General features: G+C 42.5%; 1 protein-coding gene across 2 annotated transcripts in view; it reads right to left on the bottom strand.

The window, feature by feature from the left end:
- Positions 1–14618: 14618 nt before the first annotated feature.
- LOC127911800 (uncharacterized) overlaps positions 14619–21024 on the bottom strand; it is a 48537-nt gene continuing 42131 nt past the window's right edge. The window contains exons 2-3 of one of the 2 annotated variants that reach the window (XM_052479560.1): positions 16606–17088; positions 14619–15769 (exon numbers count right to left, since the gene is read on the bottom strand). In XM_052479560.1, the coding sequence (XP_052335520.1) occupies positions 15317–15769; positions 16606–17070 (918 nt within the window). In that variant the 5' untranslated portion in view covers positions 17071–17088 and the 3' untranslated portion in view covers positions 14619–15316. Of the gene's footprint in view, positions 15770–16605; positions 17185–21024 lie in introns of those variants that run through there. The other variant, XM_052479562.1, reaches the window with a different exon arrangement.

Below are 21024 nucleotides of genomic sequence, written 5' to 3'. Positions count from 1 at the left end.
CATGTTGCACATCCTTTAGGTCTCAAAATCATTCCTACTAACAAAAATATATATATATTTATTAAAAAATCACTTAAAATTCTATAGTTCCTTGACCGTGTGACCTAGACACCTCACACCAATGTTGGGGTGTTCACAGCATAAGAATAAACATTGCGCACCCTTTGGTTTTCAGAAAAACAATTTTGTTTTTATTTTACCTTAATTATTTGTAAAATGTTGGATTCAGAATATCAATAGCTCCTTGGTCACATGACCCTCTGCTTTTCACATAAAGTGCTTACGTGATTTTATATAAATATTGGGAAAAGGAGACAGTTTAAAGAAGGATTTTTAAGCCTTGAGACAATTAAGACATGGATTGTGTATGTGTGCCATTCAGAGGGTGAATAGGTAAGACAAAATATGTAAATGCCTTTGAACGGGGTATGGTAGTAGATGCCAGGTAGTAGGTGCCAGAACTGCAAGGAAGCAGTAGTGGAGAAGGGGCAGTAGTGGAGAAGGTAGTAAGTTTTAAGTTCCTCGGTGTACACATCACAGACAAACTGAATTGGTCCACCCACACAGACAGCGTGGTGAAGAAGGCGCAGCAGCGCCTCTTCAACCTCAGGAGACTGAAGAAATTTGGCTTGTCACCAACAGCACTCACACACTTTTACAGATGCACAATCGAGAGCATCCTGTCGGGCTGTATCACCGCCTGGTACGGCAACTGCTCCGCCCACAACCGTAAGGCTCTTCAGAGGGTAGTGAGGTCTGCACAACGCATCACCGGGAGCAAACTACCTGCCCTCCAGGACACCTACACCACCCGATGTCACAGGAAGGCCATAAAGATCATCAAGGACAACAACCACCCGAGCCACTGCATGTTCACCCCGCTATCATCCAAAAGGCGAGGTCTAGCGGGATTCAAGCCAAATTAACCGTTGCAAGGCTGCCGGCATCCTTAGCCACGTCCCTAGAGCATGCGCAGACCAGCTGTCTGGTGAGTTGACAGACATATTCAATCTCTCCTTATCCCAGTCATGCTTCAAGATGGCCACCATTGTTCCAGTACCCAAGAAAGCAAAAGTAACTGAACTAAATTACTATTGCCCCGTAGCGCTCACTTCTGTCATCATGAAGTGCTTTGAGAGACTAGTCAAAGATTATATCACTTCTCTCTCCATTAACTGACACCTTAGACCCATTTCAATTTGCATACCGCCCCAATAGATCCACAGACGATGCAATCATCACCACACCGCACATTGCCCTATCTCATCTGGACAAGAGAAATACCTACAGTGCCTTGCGAAAGTATTCGGCCCCCTTGAACTTTGCGACCTTTTGCCACATTTCAGGCTTCAAACATAAAGATATACAACTGTATTTTTTTTGTGAAGAATCAACAACAAGTGGGACACAATCATGAAGTGGAAGGACATTTATTGGATATTTCAAACTTTTTTAACAAATCACAAACTGAAAAATTGGGCGTGCAAAGTTATTCAGCCGCCTTAAGTTGATACTTTGTAGCGCCACCTTTTGCTGCGATTACAGCTGTAAGTCGCTTGGGGTATGTCTCTATCAGTTTTGCACATCGAGAGACTGACATTTTTTTCCCATTTCTCCTTGCAAAACAGCTCGAGCTCAGTGAGGTTGGATGGAGAGCATTTGTGAACAGCAGTTTTCAGTTCTTTCCACAGATTCTCGATTGGATTCAGGTCTGGACTTTGACTTGGCCATTCTAACACCTGGATATGTTTATTTTTGAACCATTCCATTGTAGATTTTGCTTTATGTTTTGGATCATTGTCTTGTTAGAAGACCGTCCGTCATTATAAGTCCAATAAGAAAATTATGCCTTTAATTTTAGAGACGTAGCAAAATGAACAGCATAAACAAGTATAGTATTGCAAAGTGAACAGCTGTGGTACATTGAAGACAGGAGGAGATACAGACTGTTAGTATTATTATACGTGTTATAATTGTTATTTTAAAGGTCGACAAAGACAGAATATAATCAACAGCAACAAAATATGAATTTTAGCATCAAAGTCCAAAACAATATTTCACTGGTTATATTAAGACATATTCATTAATGAAGGTTAAATTGTTTATAGTCTAGAAATAAAGATGACCTAGAACAGCTCTGTCAACCATCACTGTGGTCTAACAGACTCATGTTTTTAGTATTTCACTTGAAAGCTACAGTTTTCACAAACGGTTCAAATACAGTGTATGTGATAGTAGTAATGTCTATATCATTTTACATATTTTATTTTAAAAAATGTCACTTTTCACATATTTAATGCAGCAATCTATATTATACCATTGACCAATATTACACCACAGTTAGGGTTGAGGGCCTTCCTCAGGTAGTAACATCTAGCCACTTCTTCAGTTATCGTTCCTTGAATTTGTTTAGCTCTTTTCTGGTTTCCGTTTTTGTTCCAGGAACTGTGGCTCAGCTGAGTTCAAAATCAAAAACAAGAGCTCATTATATCAGAATATAGATCAGATATCTTGTCAAAATCAAAGTCCTTAAGGGTGTACATTTGGATCAGTCCATTTTGCACATCAGTATAGGTGGTGCTGCTGTTTGCCCAGACTCCTTCCTGTGTGGTTGTGGTTGTAATGGTTGGTCCACCTTCTCCCTGTGGTGTTGTGGTTGTAATGGTTGGCCCACCTTCTCCCTGTGTGGTTGTGGTTGTAATGGTTGGCCCACCTTCTCCCTGTGTAGTTGTGGTTGTAATGGTTGGTCCACCTTCTCCCTGTGTGGCTGTGGTTGTAATGGTTGGCCCACCTTCTCCCTGTGTGGTTGTGGTTGTAATGGTTGGCCCACCTTCTCCCTGTGTGGTTGTGGTTGTAATGGTTGGTCCACCTTCTCCCTGTGTGGTTGTGGTTGTAATGGTTGGTCCACCTTCTCCCTGTGTGGCTGTGGTTGTAATGGTTGGTCCACCTTCTCCCTGTGTGGTTGTGGTTGTAATGGTTGGCCCACCTTCTCCCTGTGTGGTTGTGGTTGTAATGGTTGGCCCACCTTCTCCCTGTATGGTAAAGGTTGTAATGGTTGGCCCACCTTCTCCCTGTATGGTAAAGGTTGTAATGGTTGGCTCGCCTCCCCCCTGTGTGATGGTGGTTGTAATGGTTGGCCAACCTTCTCCCTGTGTGGTGGTGGTTGTAATGGTTGGCTCGCCTCCCCCTGTGTGGTGGTGGTTGTAATGGTTGGCTCGCCTTCTCCCTGTGTGGTGGTGATTGTAATGGTTGGCCTGCCTTCTCCCTGTGTGTTGGTGGCTGTAATGGTTGGCCCGCCTTCTCCCTGTGTGTTGGTGGCTGTAATGGTTGGCCTGCCTTCTCCCTGTGTGTTGGTGGCTGTAATGGTTGGCCTGCCTTCTCCCTGTGTGTTGGTGGCTGTAATGGTTGGCCTGCCTTCTCCCTGTGTGTTGGTGGCTGTAATGGTTGGCCTGCCTTCTCCCAGTATGGTGATGGTTTACGGGCTGCATTCGAAAGGCGCGGTAGTCGTTTTTTACTATGATAGGCTTTTTCAATAAGAATTTCTGTCTCTTCCCAAATATTCTCCTCAAATAGTGCCCTGTGGTAAGGTTTGACATCCATGCATTGTCTACAACATCAATTCCTCCAAAGTATTGCAGTCAGAATAAAATTCCCAACAAGCAGAACCAGAATCAGTCCTGAGGCAAGAACCTGAAACAAAATGTGAAAATGTTCAAGCACCCCTAGACTCAATCCCCCCTCAATACTCTGGTAAAGACATCAGAAACACACGCAGACCCAGTGGTGAAACAGAGAAGAAACTGTCTGTACTGTAGAGTTTTGATGCATGTGTTTTACCAGATAAAGTCAAATTAGGTTGTCAGTTATCCTGTGAAAGCTTTTGTTGTAAGGGGTGCGTACTGGCGGCAGAGAAGTCAGACGCAGGAGAGCAAAAACTGTGTTTCCAAACGGCGCAGTTTAATAAATAAAAACACAGGAAAACAGAACAATCAAATAATGGGTACATAACCCGACGCACACCAGGACAGACGTGCACAAGCACTTACAATAAACAATCACCGACGAAGACATGAGGGGAAACACATGAGGGGAAACACATGAGGGGAAACACATGAGGGGAAACACATGAGGGGGAACAGAGGGTTAAATACACAACATGTAATTGATGGGATTGGAACCAGTTGTGATGGAAGACAAAAACAATGAGGAAATGAAAAGAGGATCAGCGATGGCTAGAAGGTCGGTGGCTTCGACCGCCGAACGCCACCGGAACAAGGAGAGGAACCAACTTCGGTGGAAGTTGTGACATTTGACATGAACCCATTAAAATGTTTTAGGTGCCAATATGCCCTAAAAGGTCAAGTGGCAGCAGTGTGTAGGAGGAAGATTCCAAGATGTGAGAAGTGTGCAGGAGGACATGAGACAAATGAATGTGTAGTATCGGTGGAAAAGTTCTGTATGTAAACTGAGAGAAAAGGCAGGTTGAGCTTGCCAGGATCAGAGTAGTGCAGAAGGTGTCATATGCTGAGGCAGTGAAGAAAGTAGAGGAAGATGGGTCCTGGGTCAGGGATTCTAAGATCATCATCCATCTTTGAATCAGTTTGTCTAACAGTTACAAAATCACAGGCTTTCTAAGCTAGCAGCTAACTAACAGTCAGATACGGAGGAGAATGATGTTGTCATGATGGAATAAGAATTCAATGTGAAGCTAGACACAATAGGGATGAGCCACAATAGTGAAATGTGTTGTTTACCTTAGTAATTGTTAGTGAGATCAGACGGTGAGATTGTGCCACAACATAATTAATAGCTTAGCTATGAATCCACCTAAAAAAATTTTTTTTTATTGTGTCTAGGCACAGATCTGGGGAAGGATGCGCCTCAAAAACATCCGCCGAATTTGCATTCATCAGAATGCACTCCCAGGAATCCCAGTTCCACAATAAATGTTTGTCTTGTTCGATAAAGTCCATCATTTATGTCCAAATACCTCCTTTTATTAGCGTGTTTAGTTCAAAAATCAAAACTCACGAGGCACGGGCAAGTCCAGGCGAAAGTTCAAACGAAAAGTCCAAAAGGTTATATTACAGTTCGTAGAAACATGTCAAACTGTAATGAATTTCCTCCTCTTCTTCCGAAGAGGAGAGGCGAAACGGATCAGAGGACCAATACGCGGCGTGGTAATTTTCCATGGTACTTTTTAATGCTTTAAGGTACACATGAACAAACTAACAAAAACAAGAAATGTGAAAACTCAAAAACAGTCCTATCTGGTGCACACACAGAGACAGGAACAATCACCCACAAACACACAGTGAAACCCAGGCCACCTAAGTATGATTCTCAATCAGAGACAACTAATGACACCTGCCTCTGATTGAGAACCATACTAGGCCGAAACATAGAAATTCCCAAAACCTAGACAAACAAACATAGACTGCCCACCCAACTCACGCCCTGACCATACTAACTAAATACAAAACACAGAAAATAAAGGTCAGAACGTGACAGTACCCCCAAAGGTGCGGACTCCGGCCGCAAAACCTTGACCTATAGGGGAGGGTCTGGGTGGGCGTCTGTCCGCGTGGCGGTTCTGGCGCGGGACGCGGACCCCACTTCACCATTGTCTTAGTCCGCTTTTGTCCGCCTCCGTGGCTTTCTCACCATGGCAACCCCTCTCAATGACCCCAGTGGACAGAGGGGCAGCTCGGGACAGAGGGGCAGAAGCTCTGGACAGAGGGGCAGGGGCTCTGGCGCCTCTGGGCTGAGGGGCTCTGGCGCCTCTGGGCTGAGGGGCTCTGGCGCCTCTGGGCTGAGGGGCTCTGGCGCCTCTGGGCTGAGGGGCTCCGGCAGCGGCGCCGGACAGGCGGGAGGCTCCGGCAGTGGCGCCGGACAGGTGGGACGCTCCGGCAGTGGCGCCGGACAGGCGGGACGCTCCGGCAGCGGCGCCGGACAGGCGGGAGGCTCCGGCAGCGGCGCCGGGCAGGCGGGACGCTCCGGCAACGGCGCAGGACAGGCGGGGCGCTCCGGCAACGGCGCCGCTGCCGGAGCGTCCCGCCTGTCCGGCGCCGCTGCCGGAGCGTCCCGCCTGTCCGGCGCCGCTGCCGGAGCCCTCAGCCCAGAGGCGCCAGAGCCCCTCAGCCCAGAGGCGCCAGAGCCCCTCAGCCCAGAGGCACCAGAGCCCCTGCCCTCTGTCCAGAGCTTCTGCCCCTCTGTCCCGAGCTGCCCCTCTGTCCACTGGGGTCATTGAGAGGGGTTGCCATGGTGAGAAAGCCACGGAGGCGGACAATAAAGCGGACTAAGACAATGGTGAAGTGGGGTCCGCGTCCCGCGCCAGAACCGCCACCGGGGACAGACGCCACCCAGACCCTCCCCTATAGGTCAAGGTTTGCGGCCGGAGTCCGCACCTTTGGGGGGGTACTGTCGCGTTCTGACCTTTATTTTCTGTGTTTTGTATTTAGTTAGTATGGTCAGGGCGTGAGTTGGGTGGGCAGTCTATGTTTGTTTGTCTATGTTGTGGTTATTTCTATGTTTTGCCTAGTATGGTTCTCAATCAGAGGCAGGTGTCATTAGTTGTCTCTGATTGAGAATCATACTTAGGTGGCCTGGGTTTCACTGTGTGTTTGTGGGTGATTGTTCCTGTCTCTGTGTGTGCACCAGATAGACTGTTTTGAGTTTTCACATTTCTTGTTTTTGTTAGTTTGTTCATGTGTAGTGATAAATTAAAAAGAACCATGGACAATTACCACGCCGCGTATTGGTCCTCTGATCCGTTTCGCCTCTCCTCTTCGGAAGAAGAGGAGGAAATTCATTACACAAACGATGTATAGAATCAATCTTTAGGATGTTTTTATCATAAATCTTCAATAATGTTTCAACCGGACAATTCCTTTGTCTTTAGAAATGCAATGGAACGCAGGTCGCTCTCACGGCCTTCTGCCAGACACATGATTGAAACAGATCTCATTCGCTCTCCCTTCACAGTAGAAGCATGAAACACGATTCTAAAGACTGTTGACATCTAGTGGAAGCCTTAGGAAATGCAATATGACCCCATAGACACTGTATATTCGATAGGCAATGAGTTGAAAAACTAAAATCTCAGATTTCTCACTTACTGGTTGGATTTTTTTTCTGGTTTTCGCCTGCCATATGAGTTCTGTTATAATCACAGACATCATTCAAAGAGTTGTAGAAACTTAAGAGTGTTTTATATCCAATATACTAATAATATGCATATATTAGCTTCTGGGCCTGAGTAGCAGGCAGTTTACACTGGACACAATTTTCATCCAAATGTGAAAATGCTGCCCCCTATCCCAAACAGGTTAGAACTTCTTCAGGATCGGTGTCCCATCCATGGGACGGTTGAGCTAATGTAGGCTAATGCGATTAGCATGAGGTTGTGAGTAACAAGAACATTTTCCAGGACGTAGACATATCTTATATTGGCAGAAAACTTAAATTATTGTTAACCTAACTGCGCTGTCCAAATTACAGTAGCTATTACAGTGAAATAATACCATGCTAATGTTTCAGGAGAGTGCACAATTTTGAACATGAAAAGTTATTAATTAATAAATTAGGCACATTTGGGCAGTCTTGATACAAAATGTTGAACTGAAATGCAATGGCTCATTGGATCAGTCTAAAGCTTTGCACATACACTGCTGCCGTCTAGTGGCAAAAATCTCAATTGCAGTTATGCTGGAATAATACATGATGGCCTTTCTCTTGCATTTCAAAGATGATGGTACAAAAAAAATACAAAGAATGGTTGTTTCTTTCTTTGTATTATCTTTTACCAGATCTATAGTGTTATATTCTCCTACATTCCTTTCACATTTACACAAACTTCAAAGTGTTTCCTTTCAAATGGTACCAAGAATATGCATATCTTTGCTTCAGGGTCTGAGTTACAGGCAGTTAGATTTGTGTATGGAGATGGAGATTATATAAGGGGGATATAGATATAATTTTAGGCGAAAATTATAAAAAGGGGCGGACCCTTTATCATTGATGCAGTAACGGACCCTTTATCATTGATTCAGTATTGGACCCTTTATCATTGATGTAGTAACGGGCCCTTTATCATTGATGTAGTAAAGCACCCTCTATCATTGATGTAGTAACGGACCCTCTATCATTGATGTAGTAACGGAACCTCTATCATTGATGTAGTAACGGACCCTTTATCATTGATGCAGTAACAGACCCTTAATCATTGATGTAGTAACGGACCCTTTATCATTGATGTAGTAACGGACCCTTAATCATTGATGTAGTAACGGACCCTTTATCATTGATGTAGTAACGGACCCTTAATCATTGATGTAGTAACGGACCCTCTATCATTGATGTAGTAACGGACCCTTTATCATTTATGTAGTAACGGACCCTTTATCATTGATGTAGTAACGGACCCTTAATCATTGATGTAGTAACGGACCCTCTATCATTGATGTAGTAACGGACCCTTTATCATTGATGTAGTAACGGACCCTCTATCATTGATGTAGTAATGGACCCTTTATCATTGATGTAGTAACGGACCCTCTATCATTGATGTAGTAATGGACCCTCTATCATTGATGTAGTAACGGACCCTTTATCATTGATGCAGTAATGGCCCCTTAATCATTGATGCTGTAACATAGTCTTTATTATTGATGCTGTAACATAGTCTTTATCATTGATGCTGTAACATAGTCTTTATCATTGATGCTGTAACATAGTCTTTATCATTGATGCTGTAACATAGTCTTTATTATTGATGTTGTAACATAGTCTTTATTATTGATGCTGTAACATAGTCTTTATCATTGATGCTGTAACAAAGTCTTCATCATTGATGCTGTAACATAGTCTTTATCATTGATGTTGTAACATAGTCTTTATCATTGATGCTGTAACAAAGTCTTTATTATTGATGCTGTAACATAGTCTTCATCATTGATGCTGTAACATAGTCTTTATCATTGATGCTGTAACATAGTCTTTATCATTGATGTCGTAACGGACCCTTTATCATTGATGCTGTAACATAGTCTTTATCATTGATGTCGTAACGGACCCTTTATCATTGATGCGGTAATGGCCCATTTATCATTGATGCTGTAACATAGTCTTTATCATTGATGTCGTAACGGACCCTTTATCATTGATGTGGTAACGGCCCATTTATCATTGATGCTGTAACATAGTCTTTATCATTGATGTCGTAACGGACCCTTTATCATTGATGCGGTAATGGCCCATTTATCATTGATGCTGTAACATAGTCTTTATCATTGATGTCGTAACGGACCCTTTATCATTGATGTGGTAACGGCCCCTCTGTTGACTATTTATCAGATCACTGGCAGAACAGCATCCCTCCTTTGTAAAGGACACCAGCATAGTTATCTATATTATTGAATCTCTTGATCCTCTCCCTGAAAGTACTTACTTGTTAGTTACTTTTGATATTGAGTCGTTATACACAGATATTCCACACGAGGGCGGTATTGAAGCACTGGAACATTTTCTTCTGCAACGTGACCCTAAAGAATTACCTTCCAGTGCATGCATTATAACCTTGGCTGAAAGAGCACTCACACACAACTAATTCATGTTTCTAAATGATTTCTTTATTCAGACGGAGGGTACTGCTATGGGATCCCCCATGGCTCCTAACTATGCTAATTTGCATGTGGTTTACATGGAGAAACACGCAATTCTCCATCCTGTCAAAAAAAATCTTGCCTAACATCATTATTTGGAAAAAGGTACATTGATGATATTTGTGCTCTATGGAGGGGTGATGTTAAACAGCTCTAGACATTCCATGCTTTTCTTAACTCTTATTCTGATCACCTGAGATTTACTCTGCAATCTGACACATGTCAAATCAGTTTCCTTGATCTTATGATTTTGTGTGAAGATCATGTTCTATACACTGATCTTTACAGGAAACCTACTGATCGTAACAGTTTGTTGAGGGCTGATAGCTGTCACCCCTCTTCCCTTGAAGAACAGTTTGCCGTACAGCCAATTTTGTCAAATCAAAATAATTATTATCCCAGTTAGAACTAATTTCGATTAAGAAATTGAGGGGTGGTTTCTTCCTACAACAGCACAAAACATTAGCATTTCTAGGCATCGTTCTTCTTCTTCTTCTTCTTCGTCTTCTTCTATGATATAATGGTGGTCCGCAAACCAACGTTGAAGGTGCATGCTGCCACCTACTGTGCTGGAGCGTGTGGTCAATCACGGTGTACATTTCTTAATCCTCCTACCTACTCAGTACTTCTGAGAAAATAAAAAAGACCCATACTAACTGCTAATAGACCCTCTCCCATCCCCATAAACCCTACCAATCCCCCCCAACCCTGTCCAATGACCCTACACTTCAATCGTTCCCTCTCTTCAACATACAGTATTACAATGTAACAGCACGTGCTCCACCGTTTCATCAACCACACACTCCATCTTTGTAAAGCCAGTCAGGTAAATAGATGTATTTCTCTATTAAAGGGGCAGTGCTGTATTTTGAGACAGGCTTGAATAAGCTAAGTAGCTTTATAGGAAGGTGGCATCATTTGTCTGATTCTCTGTAATAATGGAATAGGAATAATAATTAACTTTATTTTGTAAAGTTGTTTCTTGTGTCTAACAACACATTTTCAGTCACCTCCTTGTCTGAAGGACAAGTGGATAAACATGTTAATGTCGAGCCCTGCATATTTTTTACAAAATTCTCACGGAATGTAGGGCTACATTGAACACCACACATTGGCTGCTACTGTAGGCTGAATGATAGAGAGCTATTTCCATGTTAAAATGTTATGGGATGCATTTTCTCCAATGATAGAACTACATTATCATCAAATAGCCACAGTTGTCTACTTGACCACTGTTATAACTGTAACTTAAAGTGGGTACAGCATCAGTGTTCACAATAAACGCCTGCGGCAGAAGTTGCACAGAATCTTCACAACTTTCAAGTTTTTGCTCAGCAGACCTGACATTTGCACAGTGGCAAAAAAATGAGAGGGAATATTGCCTGTGCCATTAAACCCCTACAACTCATCCAGAACGCCGCAGCCCGTCTGGTGTTCAACCTTCCCAAGTTCTCTCACGTCACCCCGCTCCCTCCGCTCTCTCCACTGGCTTCCAGTTGAAGCTCGCATCCGCTACAAGACCATGGTGCTTGCCTACGGAGCTGTGAGGGGGAACGGCACCTCAGTACCTCCAGGCTCTGATCAGGCCCTACACCCAAACAAGGGCACTGCGTTCATCCACCTCTGGCCTGCTCGCCTCCCTACCACTGAGGAAGTACAGTTCCCCGCTCAGCCCAGTCAAAATGGTTCGCTGCTCTGGCTCCCCAATGGTGGAACACTCCCTCACGACGCCAGGACAGCGGAGTCAATCACCACCTTCCGGAGACACCTGAAACCCCACCTCTTTAAGGAATACCTAGGATAGGATAAAGTAATCCTTCTCACCCCCCCTTGAAAGATTTAGATGCACTATTGTAAAGTGGCTGTTCCACTGGATGTCATAAGGTGAATGCACCAATTTGTAAGTCGCTCTGGATAAGAGTGTCTGCTAAATGACTTACTTTTGACCAGACACTAGGATGCTACTTGTGATGCCTTCATTAACATAGCAGCCTTACTGGGGGGTGCTAGTGGTACTGAAGTGCACTGACAGGGGCAGAGTGTTTTGGGGCCGTTTGATAGGAACGCTTGTCGTGTAGTTTGGTGGGTTTCTAGGCCGACACAAGAGTCAGAAGTAGGCATATCATCACAAAGCCAAAATCTAAGATGTACAGAACTGGATCCAATACTATTTGAAAACTTTTCAAATACTTTGAACATTTTCCAGCTTCTCTGGAGTGCTACATGGGCGGGGTTTCCTTTTTGGGACAATTCAATTGGTAATTAAGCCATGCAAGCTCAATAAAGCACATATAAAGAATTTTAAATAATTTCAAATAGTATTTGAACCCAAGGTCTTAAGCTGTGTGGGTGAATAATATGAAGGAAGGCGTGTCAGTCAGGGGCATTTTGAGCTTGGTCAATTGGTGAATGGTGGAAGGTGAACCATACCCATACTAACAAAGACCCTGCTTGACAGAACAGCATTTACTGTGATATGAGTCTTATACAAATGTGCAATAAAATTAATTTTGGCTACAGATGCAGATGGATAGAAACGCTCAAAGGCATTATGACCACAGTGGCGGTCAGTGCCGTTTATTAAGAGGAGGGAGTACGATTTTAAAAACTTTTTTGAGCATGGCCCTATTTCTATTACAGCATAATGGATGACTGTCATTCATATTCCATTGACCCAGTTCAATGTAACAGCGATAGGTTTAGGCGACTACATGATACTATAATTTTCCCAATACTATTATGAGGTTGCTACAACCTAGCCTACGAATGAAAGTTTACAACGTATGTACACACAGGTGGAGAGACAAATTTGAGGTGACAGACAGTTACATTCAATACCACCTTGCACACTCTTGCCTGCATCTAGCTGATCTAGGGTGTAATCAATAGTCCAACAGTTGCAATCGAGTGTCTATTGGACAAATTCAGGTATGTTTATCCCCGTTTTGTTTTGTTTGTTTCCATTTAAGAAACGTTTTTCAACAGAATCAGTGGGATGAATACACCCCTGATCACACGTAAACACAGTTCACTCTCATAACAGCCACGTTGTATTCCTTCTCTTCCCTTCGCTTGTGGACTTCAATGTACTGTATGTGACCAGGCGAAAAAAACACTACAAACAGCCTACATCGTTGTCACCATATTAGCTAAACTAACTTCATATTCAGCATAGCTAATAGTAAACCCGCTACAATCATGCACTAATGTTAGTGTGCAGTCAGTAAGCAGTTACATCGGGCGGGCCCCGGCAATGAATTAGTAATACCAAAACTTACCTTGACTTGGAAGAATTACAGGGTTGTGTTGGAAAGTCATAGCCAGCTAGCTAACATAGCATCCCTCTGTTATAGCCAGCTAGTTAACATAGCATCCCTCTGTTATAGCCAGCTAGCTAACATAGCATCCCTCTGTTATAGCCAGCTAGCTAACATAGCATCCCTCTGTTATAGCCAGCTAGCTAACATAGCATCCCTCTGTTATAGCCAGCAAGCTAACATAGCATCCCTCTGTTATAGCCAGCTAGCTAACATAGCATCCCTCTGTTATAGCCAGCTAGCTAACATAGCAACCCCTTGTTATAGACAGCTAGCTAACATAGCATCCCTCTGTTATAGCCAGCTAGCTAACATAGCAACCCCTTGTTATAGCCAGCTAGCTAACATAGCATCCCTCTGTTATAGACAGCTAGCTAACATAGCATCCCTCTGTTATAGCCAGCTAGCTAACATAGCAACCCCTTGTTATAGCCAGCTAGCTAACATAGCATCCCTCTGTTTGAGCAGGGTGTTTCAGTAGACTAAACTAGATAGCTGCATTTGCTAGCTAAGTAAGTGAAACTGAAAGTGAAAAAAATGACAATCTCTCTATTTCTCTGTTGCTTCTTCTTCATTTTAGAAGAAATTAATTAGTTCAAAACTGTTCAACTATTGTCTTTCTCTCTCTTTGAGTCAACTACTCACCACATTTTATACACTACAGTGTTAGCTAGCTAGTACTAGATTCATTCTCTGATCCTTTGATTGGGTGGAAAACATGTCAGTCATGCTGCAGTAACTCTTATAGGCTGGAGGACATCCTCTGGAAGTTGTGATAATTACTGTGTAAGTCTATGGAAGGGGGTGAGAACCATGAGCCTCCTAGGTTTTGTTTTGAAGTCAATGTACCCAGAGGAGGACCGAAGCTAGCTGTGCTCCGGCTACACCATGGGGCTACCCTACAGTTATTTGGTGACATATGATTATATTTAGTATAGTTGGTAGAGCATGGCGCTTGTAACGCCAGGGTAGTGGGTTCGATTCCCGGGACCACCCATACGTAGAATGTATGCACACATGATTGTAAGTCGCTTTGGATAAAAGCGTCTGCTAAATGGCATATATTATTATTATATATTAAATATTGGTGGCCAGTTATAGTGAATAGTGATTAGTCTCCTTACCTCTCTTCTCTACAACCAGATAGTCCACTAAAACCTTTAGAGGAGACTAACAGCAGTTCAGGCAGTCTACAGGAAGTCTGCTGATAGTGACCTTGATTTGACTCTATCACGCTGCAAGATCTTTTATGAATCATCCAATCATCCAAAAGTACAAAGAGGAGAGAAATGACTGTACATCTGATCTGACAGATACAACTACTGTTTGGTGTTTATGATGTCATAAACAGCCAACTGGTTGATCAGAAGCAATCAGAACCAATCAGAGCCTTCTATTCAGAATTTTTACAGAATTCTGACCATTGTTACATCATTCTCTACATGTGGATCCACTGAAAAGACCAACAGGAAATTACAAAATGAAGCGCAGGATCTAATTTACAGATACAATTTCCCCCCAATCATTGGCAGTTGATTTCAGTTGTTTTCAGTTGACTGACAGTGTTGATTTTGATCCATTACTACACAAATGTATTCAGTCAATGATCAATCAAGGCTGTAAAGGAAAAAAATACAACTATTATTTTTATTTTTAGAGACTTCAAAATGAACAGCATAAACATGTATAGAAATGCAAAGTGAACACCACAACTGTGGTACATTGAAGACAGGAGATACAGATTGTTAGTAATATTATATATAAATATATGTTTTGTTAAAGGTAGACATAAAGACAGAATATAATCAACAGTAACAACATATGAACAAAAAGACAAAAACAATATTTCATTGGTTATATTAACACATATTCATTAATGAAGGTTACATTGTTTATAGTCTAGAAATAAAGATGACTTTGAACAGCCTGTCAATCATCACTGTGGTCTAACAGGCTCATTTTTGCCACCCGGCTCACATTTCCACCCTGTGACATTATGAAAGCTTATACAGGGTAGTTGTTGAGGTTTATCACCCACAGTTGTTCACTCCCCCTCATATAACCCATTCTAGTTGTATTGTACCAAACTACTGCTGCCACCTTAACCAGAAACACAGACAGATGTTTCCTTATAAACACAGGGTCGCTACGCACTACAGTTAATTTTTGTGTGACTGATTTGAGTATTTCACTTGAAAGCCACAGTTTTCACAAACGGTTCACATACAGTGTATCATACTATTAATGTCAATATAACATTACATATTTGATGCTAAATATATTACACCACAGTTAGGGTTGAGAGCCTTCATCAAGTACAGGCATCTGGCCACTTCTTCAGTTATCGTTTCTTGAATGTGTTTGTTCTGGGAACATCGAGCAGATTATTTGAGAATGTAGCGTAGATATCTTGTCAAAATCAAGGTTGTCAAGGGTGATCACTCTATCTTCCACCTCAGGATGGGTGGTGCTGCTGCTTGCCCCATCTCCTCTCTGTGTGGCGGGGGTTGGGGGGGCTGCAGTCGAAGAGGGCGGTAGTAGTTCTCTGATTTTAAGAACTACACGCTCTTTAGCTGTTTTCTTTAAGTCTTTTTCAATAACAATGTCTATCTCTTCCAAAATACTCTCCTCATAAAGCATCTTGTGATACATTTTGATTGTACTGCAATCGTTAATGTTCTGGTACCTTGTACATTTTCTGCGTATAACAGAACACACATCCCTCCAAGGTACTGCAGTCAGAATAGAAGTCACAACAAGCAGAACCAGAACCAGAACCAATCCAATAACCTGAAACAAAATGTATTTTCATGTTAAAGGTAATCAAATATATTTAGACCAAACTATACTCTGGTTCCCCCTCAATACTCTGGTCTTCACCCCCCTCAATATTCTGGTTTCCATAAACCCCCCTCCCAATACTCTGGTTCCCCCTCAATATTCCGGTTTCCATAAACCCCCTCCCAATACTCTGGTTCCCCCCTCAATACTCTGGTCCCCCCTCAATACTCTGGTCTTCACCCCCTCAATACTCTGGTCCGTCCCCCTCCTCCCAATACTCTGGTCTTCACCCCCTCAATACTCTGGTCCGTCCCCCCTCAATACTCTGGTCTTCACCCCCCTCAATACTCTGGTCCCCCCTCCTCCCAATACTCTGGTCTTCACCCCCTCAATACTCTGGTCCCCCCTCAATACTCTGGTCTTCACCCCCCTCAATATTCTGGGCGGCGTCCAATCTGTTTTTATGTTCTGAAACATTCAGTTGAAGGGAAACAGCATTGTACTGAACGGGCAGATGAAAAACTTGGAGGGGTTGTGTTGTGTCTGGGGGAACGCTGTCAGCATGGCCACTGTCCTTTAAATACGTCTCTCATTGCTTCAAGCCACTCCTCTCCACACCCACCAAAAGGGAGAAAACATTCCTTAAAGTCTGGACTGATCTGTTCAAGAATCTAAACGTGGGAAACATATTCAGTACAATCCGTTCCGCAATGTGGCAAACGTTCAAGCATACTGAACACACCACTGGTCTCCACCCACCCCTCCCTCAGTACTCTGGTCCCCCCCCCCTCAATATTCTGGGGAATTTAATAATCAATAACAAGTAAGTAATGAAAGGTACTCACCATGGACTCCGTTTTGAAACGAGCTTCGAGTTGCTTTTCTAGTTCCTCTTGGAAGGGTGTGGTGTTGTTCCTGCAGGGAAGCTTCACTCTTTTATAGCACACGTACCAGTCCCCATCAAAAAGCACAGACACAACCCACAGCGACCCTATAGCGAACGCCTTAAAGAGCATTGCGAAAAATCTTCTCCACAAATTACATCTGCATATGCGTATAATTCTCAAGACTCGTTGAAACTCTCCGTCCATCCAGAGAGTCAAGAGAAACAAGATCAGAGCTGGAAACAACATGTAGATGATACACTGGTTACAGGTAACCTCTGGTTTAACACCGTCTTTACATGAGCATTTTAGGTGCTCATCCAACACAACTTGGTAAAGAAAAAGAACGAAGAAGGTCACTGTAAAACTGGCTGTTTTTCTCAGTTGGTCGATCAGACTGTTAAATGCTGGCTTGAAGTGCTCCATGTTTCACCTTATTATCACCTATTAGTATCAGAGTTTCTACAGCGTCTCCTGACTATCCTCCTGTCTACTTTCCTCTCCCCAGAAGAACAGAGTGATGATGTTAGTTCCTGGTACACCTCTGTTTGTCTGGTTCCACCTCTGCTAAACACGCCTCAGTTGCAGCTCCATCCTGTTGTTTAACAGTCTATTGTTTTGTGTCCCAAGATGGGACAGATACAGAGCAAATGTTAGAGTACACCTTGCACTTTACTGACAAACAACTTGTTCAATAAGAAAAGTAGGCCTTTAATTTCAGAGTGACTTTTCAAAATGAACAGCATAAACATGTTCAAAATCTGGTCTCAATACAGCAAATTTGAAAGTGTTCATTTTAACACTCGTCCAGTGTTAATATAGGGCCACTCTTATTTTAACACTTTTAGTACTTTAATATTGAAGCACTCTGAGTGTTAACACTTCTCTAGGATAGGGGGCAGCATTTTCACATTTGGGTGAAAAGCATACCCAAATTCAACTGCCATCTACTCATCCCCAGAAGATAAGAGACGGATATTATTAGTGGATTTGGATAGAAAACACTTTGAAGTTTCTAAAACTGTTTGAATCATGTCTGTGCGTGTAACAGAACTTATGTTGCAGACGAAACCCAGAGGACAAACAATTCAGATTTTTTTTGAGGTCACTCTCTTTTCAACAGATTTTCGTTGGGAATCCAGATTTATAATTGACCTTCTTGCAGTTTCTACCGCTTCCACTGGATGTCAACAGTCTTTAGAAATTGGTTGAGGTTATTCCTTTGTGTAATGAAGAAGTACGGTCATCCAGAACGAGGGTAACTAGAAAGCTAGCAGTTTGTTTTAATCCCGTATTGAACACAGATAATCCCGTCTTCAATTGTATTGATTATTTACATTAAAATATGCCTAAAGTTGGTTTACAAAAGTAGTTTGAAATGTTTTGGCAAAGATTACAGGTAACTGTAACGCATCCTGTAGCTGAATTGACACCAGGAAGCGCTAATTATTCACACTAGGAAATAACATTTGTTGTCTGGTATTATCCCACTCATAAATCAAGCCTGCACGTTTTAGGTGGTCCTTCTGTAGCTCAGTTGGTAGAGCATGGCGCTTGTAACGCCAGGGTAGTGGGTTCAATCCCCAGGACCACCCATACGTAGAATGTATGCACACATGACTGTAAGTCGCTTTGGATAAAAGCGTCTGCTAAATGGCATATATTATTATTATTATTATTATTAGGTGAGTTAAACAAGGGCAATAAAGGGTTCCTTACCAGAGTAATGACTCTGCTATGTTTCCTTTATTTAGGCCAAAGTGAGAACAGTTTCATAACAGGCATAATAGAATGAAAACACTGCATCCCAGGTGCATCAGAATGAAATCAATGGATCACAGGAAGACCAGAATGAAATCAGTGCATCAGAATGAAATCACTGCATCCCAGGTGCATCAGAATGAAATCAATGGATCACAGGAAGACCAGAATGAAATCAGTGCATCAGAATGAAATCACTGTATCCCAGGTGCATCAGAATGAAATCAATGGATCACAGGAAGACCAGAATGAAATCAGTGCATCAGAATGAAATCACTGCATCCCAGGTGCATCAGAATGAAATCAATGGATCACAGGAAGACCAGAATGAAATCAGTGCATCAGAATGAAATCACTGCATCCCAGGTGCATCAGAATGAAATCAATGGATCACAGGAAGACCAGAATGAAATCAGTGCATCAGAATGAAATCACTGCATCCCAGGTGCATCAGAATGAAATCAGTGCATCACAGGAAGACCAGAATGAAATTAGTGCATCAGAATGAAATCAGTGCATCAGAATGAAATCAGTGCATCAGAATGAAATCAGTGCATCACAGCTGCATCAGAATGAAATCAGTGCATCAGAATGAAATCAGTGCATCAGAATGAAATCAGTGCATCAGAATGAAATCAGTGCATCACAGGCACCTCAGTACATGTACTATATGAGAACAAGAGTATTTGCAAAGTTTCTATTTAACACAAGTGGAAGTCCTCCTAAGACTAGGTATGCAAATGTCTTGACAAAGTTGACAATAATCTGACTATTACTTAATCATGTCAAACAAAGGAAGAACGTAAAGGCTCTCCTCACCACCTCAAACACTTTGAAGGACAGAATTTCAGATCATCAACTTTTACAACAACTTTGTCATCAGCACAAACAAACACAGTGAATGCTTGGTAATGTTCACTGAAATTACCAGTATGGAACTTGTCCAGCAATAGGTATACAATATTGTCAACCATAAAATACTGGTATTTCATGCTCCATCTTACTGCTGTCACGCCCTGATCTGTTTCACCTGTCCTTATAATTGTCTCGACCCTCTCCAGGTGTTGCTGATTTTCCCCAGTGTATTTATCCCTGTGTTTCCTGTCTCTCTGTGCCAGTTCGTCCTGTATGTTTCCAAGTCAACCAGCGGTTTCCCCGGTCTCCTGCTTTTTGCTTTTCTCCTTTTTCTTGTTCTCCCGGTTTTGACCCCTGTTTCTGGACTTTGTACCCCCCTGCCTGAACATTCTGCATGTCTTGACCACAAGCCTGTCTGCCACTCTGTACCTCCTGGACTCTGATCTGGTTTTAACCTTTTGCCTGTCCACAACCATTCTCTTGCCTACTCCTTTTGGAATAATAAACATTGTAAGACTCTAACCATCTACCTCCTGTGTCTGCATCTGTGTCTCACTTTGTGTCACGATAACTGCAACCTAACAGTCCCTCTCCGTACTCCGTGTCAACCATCTTAACCCAGCTGGTAGAGTAATGACTTTTTGCATAGTTACCTGAAGTGACGCTGCCAACTCCTCACCACCAGTAAAACTACTCAGGGAAAATGCTTTTATACTCAGTATGTAGCCATGGTGATGTCTCCCAGTGATGGCCTATAGCAAATTGGTGTTTTTTTGCAAGGGACTTTGTAATGTTCTTGAAGTTTGAGGGTGTTCTTAAAGAATTTGTGCTTTGCCTCAAACCTCCACATACAGTTGAAGTCGGAAGTTTACATACACCTTAACCAACTAGATTTAAACTCAGTTTTTCACAATTCCTGACATTTAATCCTAGTAAAAATTCCCTGTCTTCGGTCAGTAAAACAGCTTCTATCTCAAGGACATCAGACTGTTAAAGGTCTTACTCACATCGGCTTCAGAGAGAATGATCACACAGTCGTATGGAACAGCAGATGCTCTCATGCATGCTTCGGTGTTGCTTGCCTCAAAGCGAGCATTGAAGTAATTTAGCTCGTCTGGTAGGCTTGTGTCGCTGGGCAGCTTGAGGCTATGCTTCCCTTTGTTGTCTGTAATAGTTTGCAAGCCCTGCCACATCCGACGAGCATCGGATCTGGTGTCATACGATTCAATCTTAGTTCTGCTTTGCCTGTTTGATGGTTCATTGGAGGGCATAGCAGGATTTTTTATCTGCTTCCCGGGTTCGAGTCCCGTTACTTGAAAGTGGCAGGTTTTTTACATGGACGATAAATTGGAGATTATGTAAGAAACAATAGAACACTATGAACAATCTGGGACAACAGGTCTGGTACTCATAGCTGACGTAGAAAAGGTATATGATAAAGTATGAATAGAATTGATATATAAATGCCTGGAATCTTTTAATTTAGGAGAATCTCTTATAAAATGGTTTAAAGTGATGCGTAGGAATCCCAGGTGTAAACTAGTAAATAATGGCAACTTCTCAGAAAGTATGTCTAGAGTGAAACAAGGTTGTCCAATGTCGGCATATCAATTTATAATTACCATTAAAATATTAGCTATTAAAATCAGATCCAACAATATTATCAAGGGGCTAGAAAGCCAGGGCTTAAAAACAAAAGTGTCATTGTATGTTGCCGATTTGTATTTCATTTTTAATCCACAATCTGGATCTCTGCACAGCCTC

This window comes from Oncorhynchus keta, chromosome 25 (assembly GCF_023373465.1).
Source record: "Oncorhynchus keta strain PuntledgeMale-10-30-2019 chromosome 25, Oket_V2, whole genome shotgun sequence".
Taxonomy (NCBI): Eukaryota; Metazoa; Chordata; class Actinopteri; order Salmoniformes; family Salmonidae; genus Oncorhynchus; species Oncorhynchus keta.
This window is presented reverse-complemented; position numbering and strand designations above follow the sequence as displayed.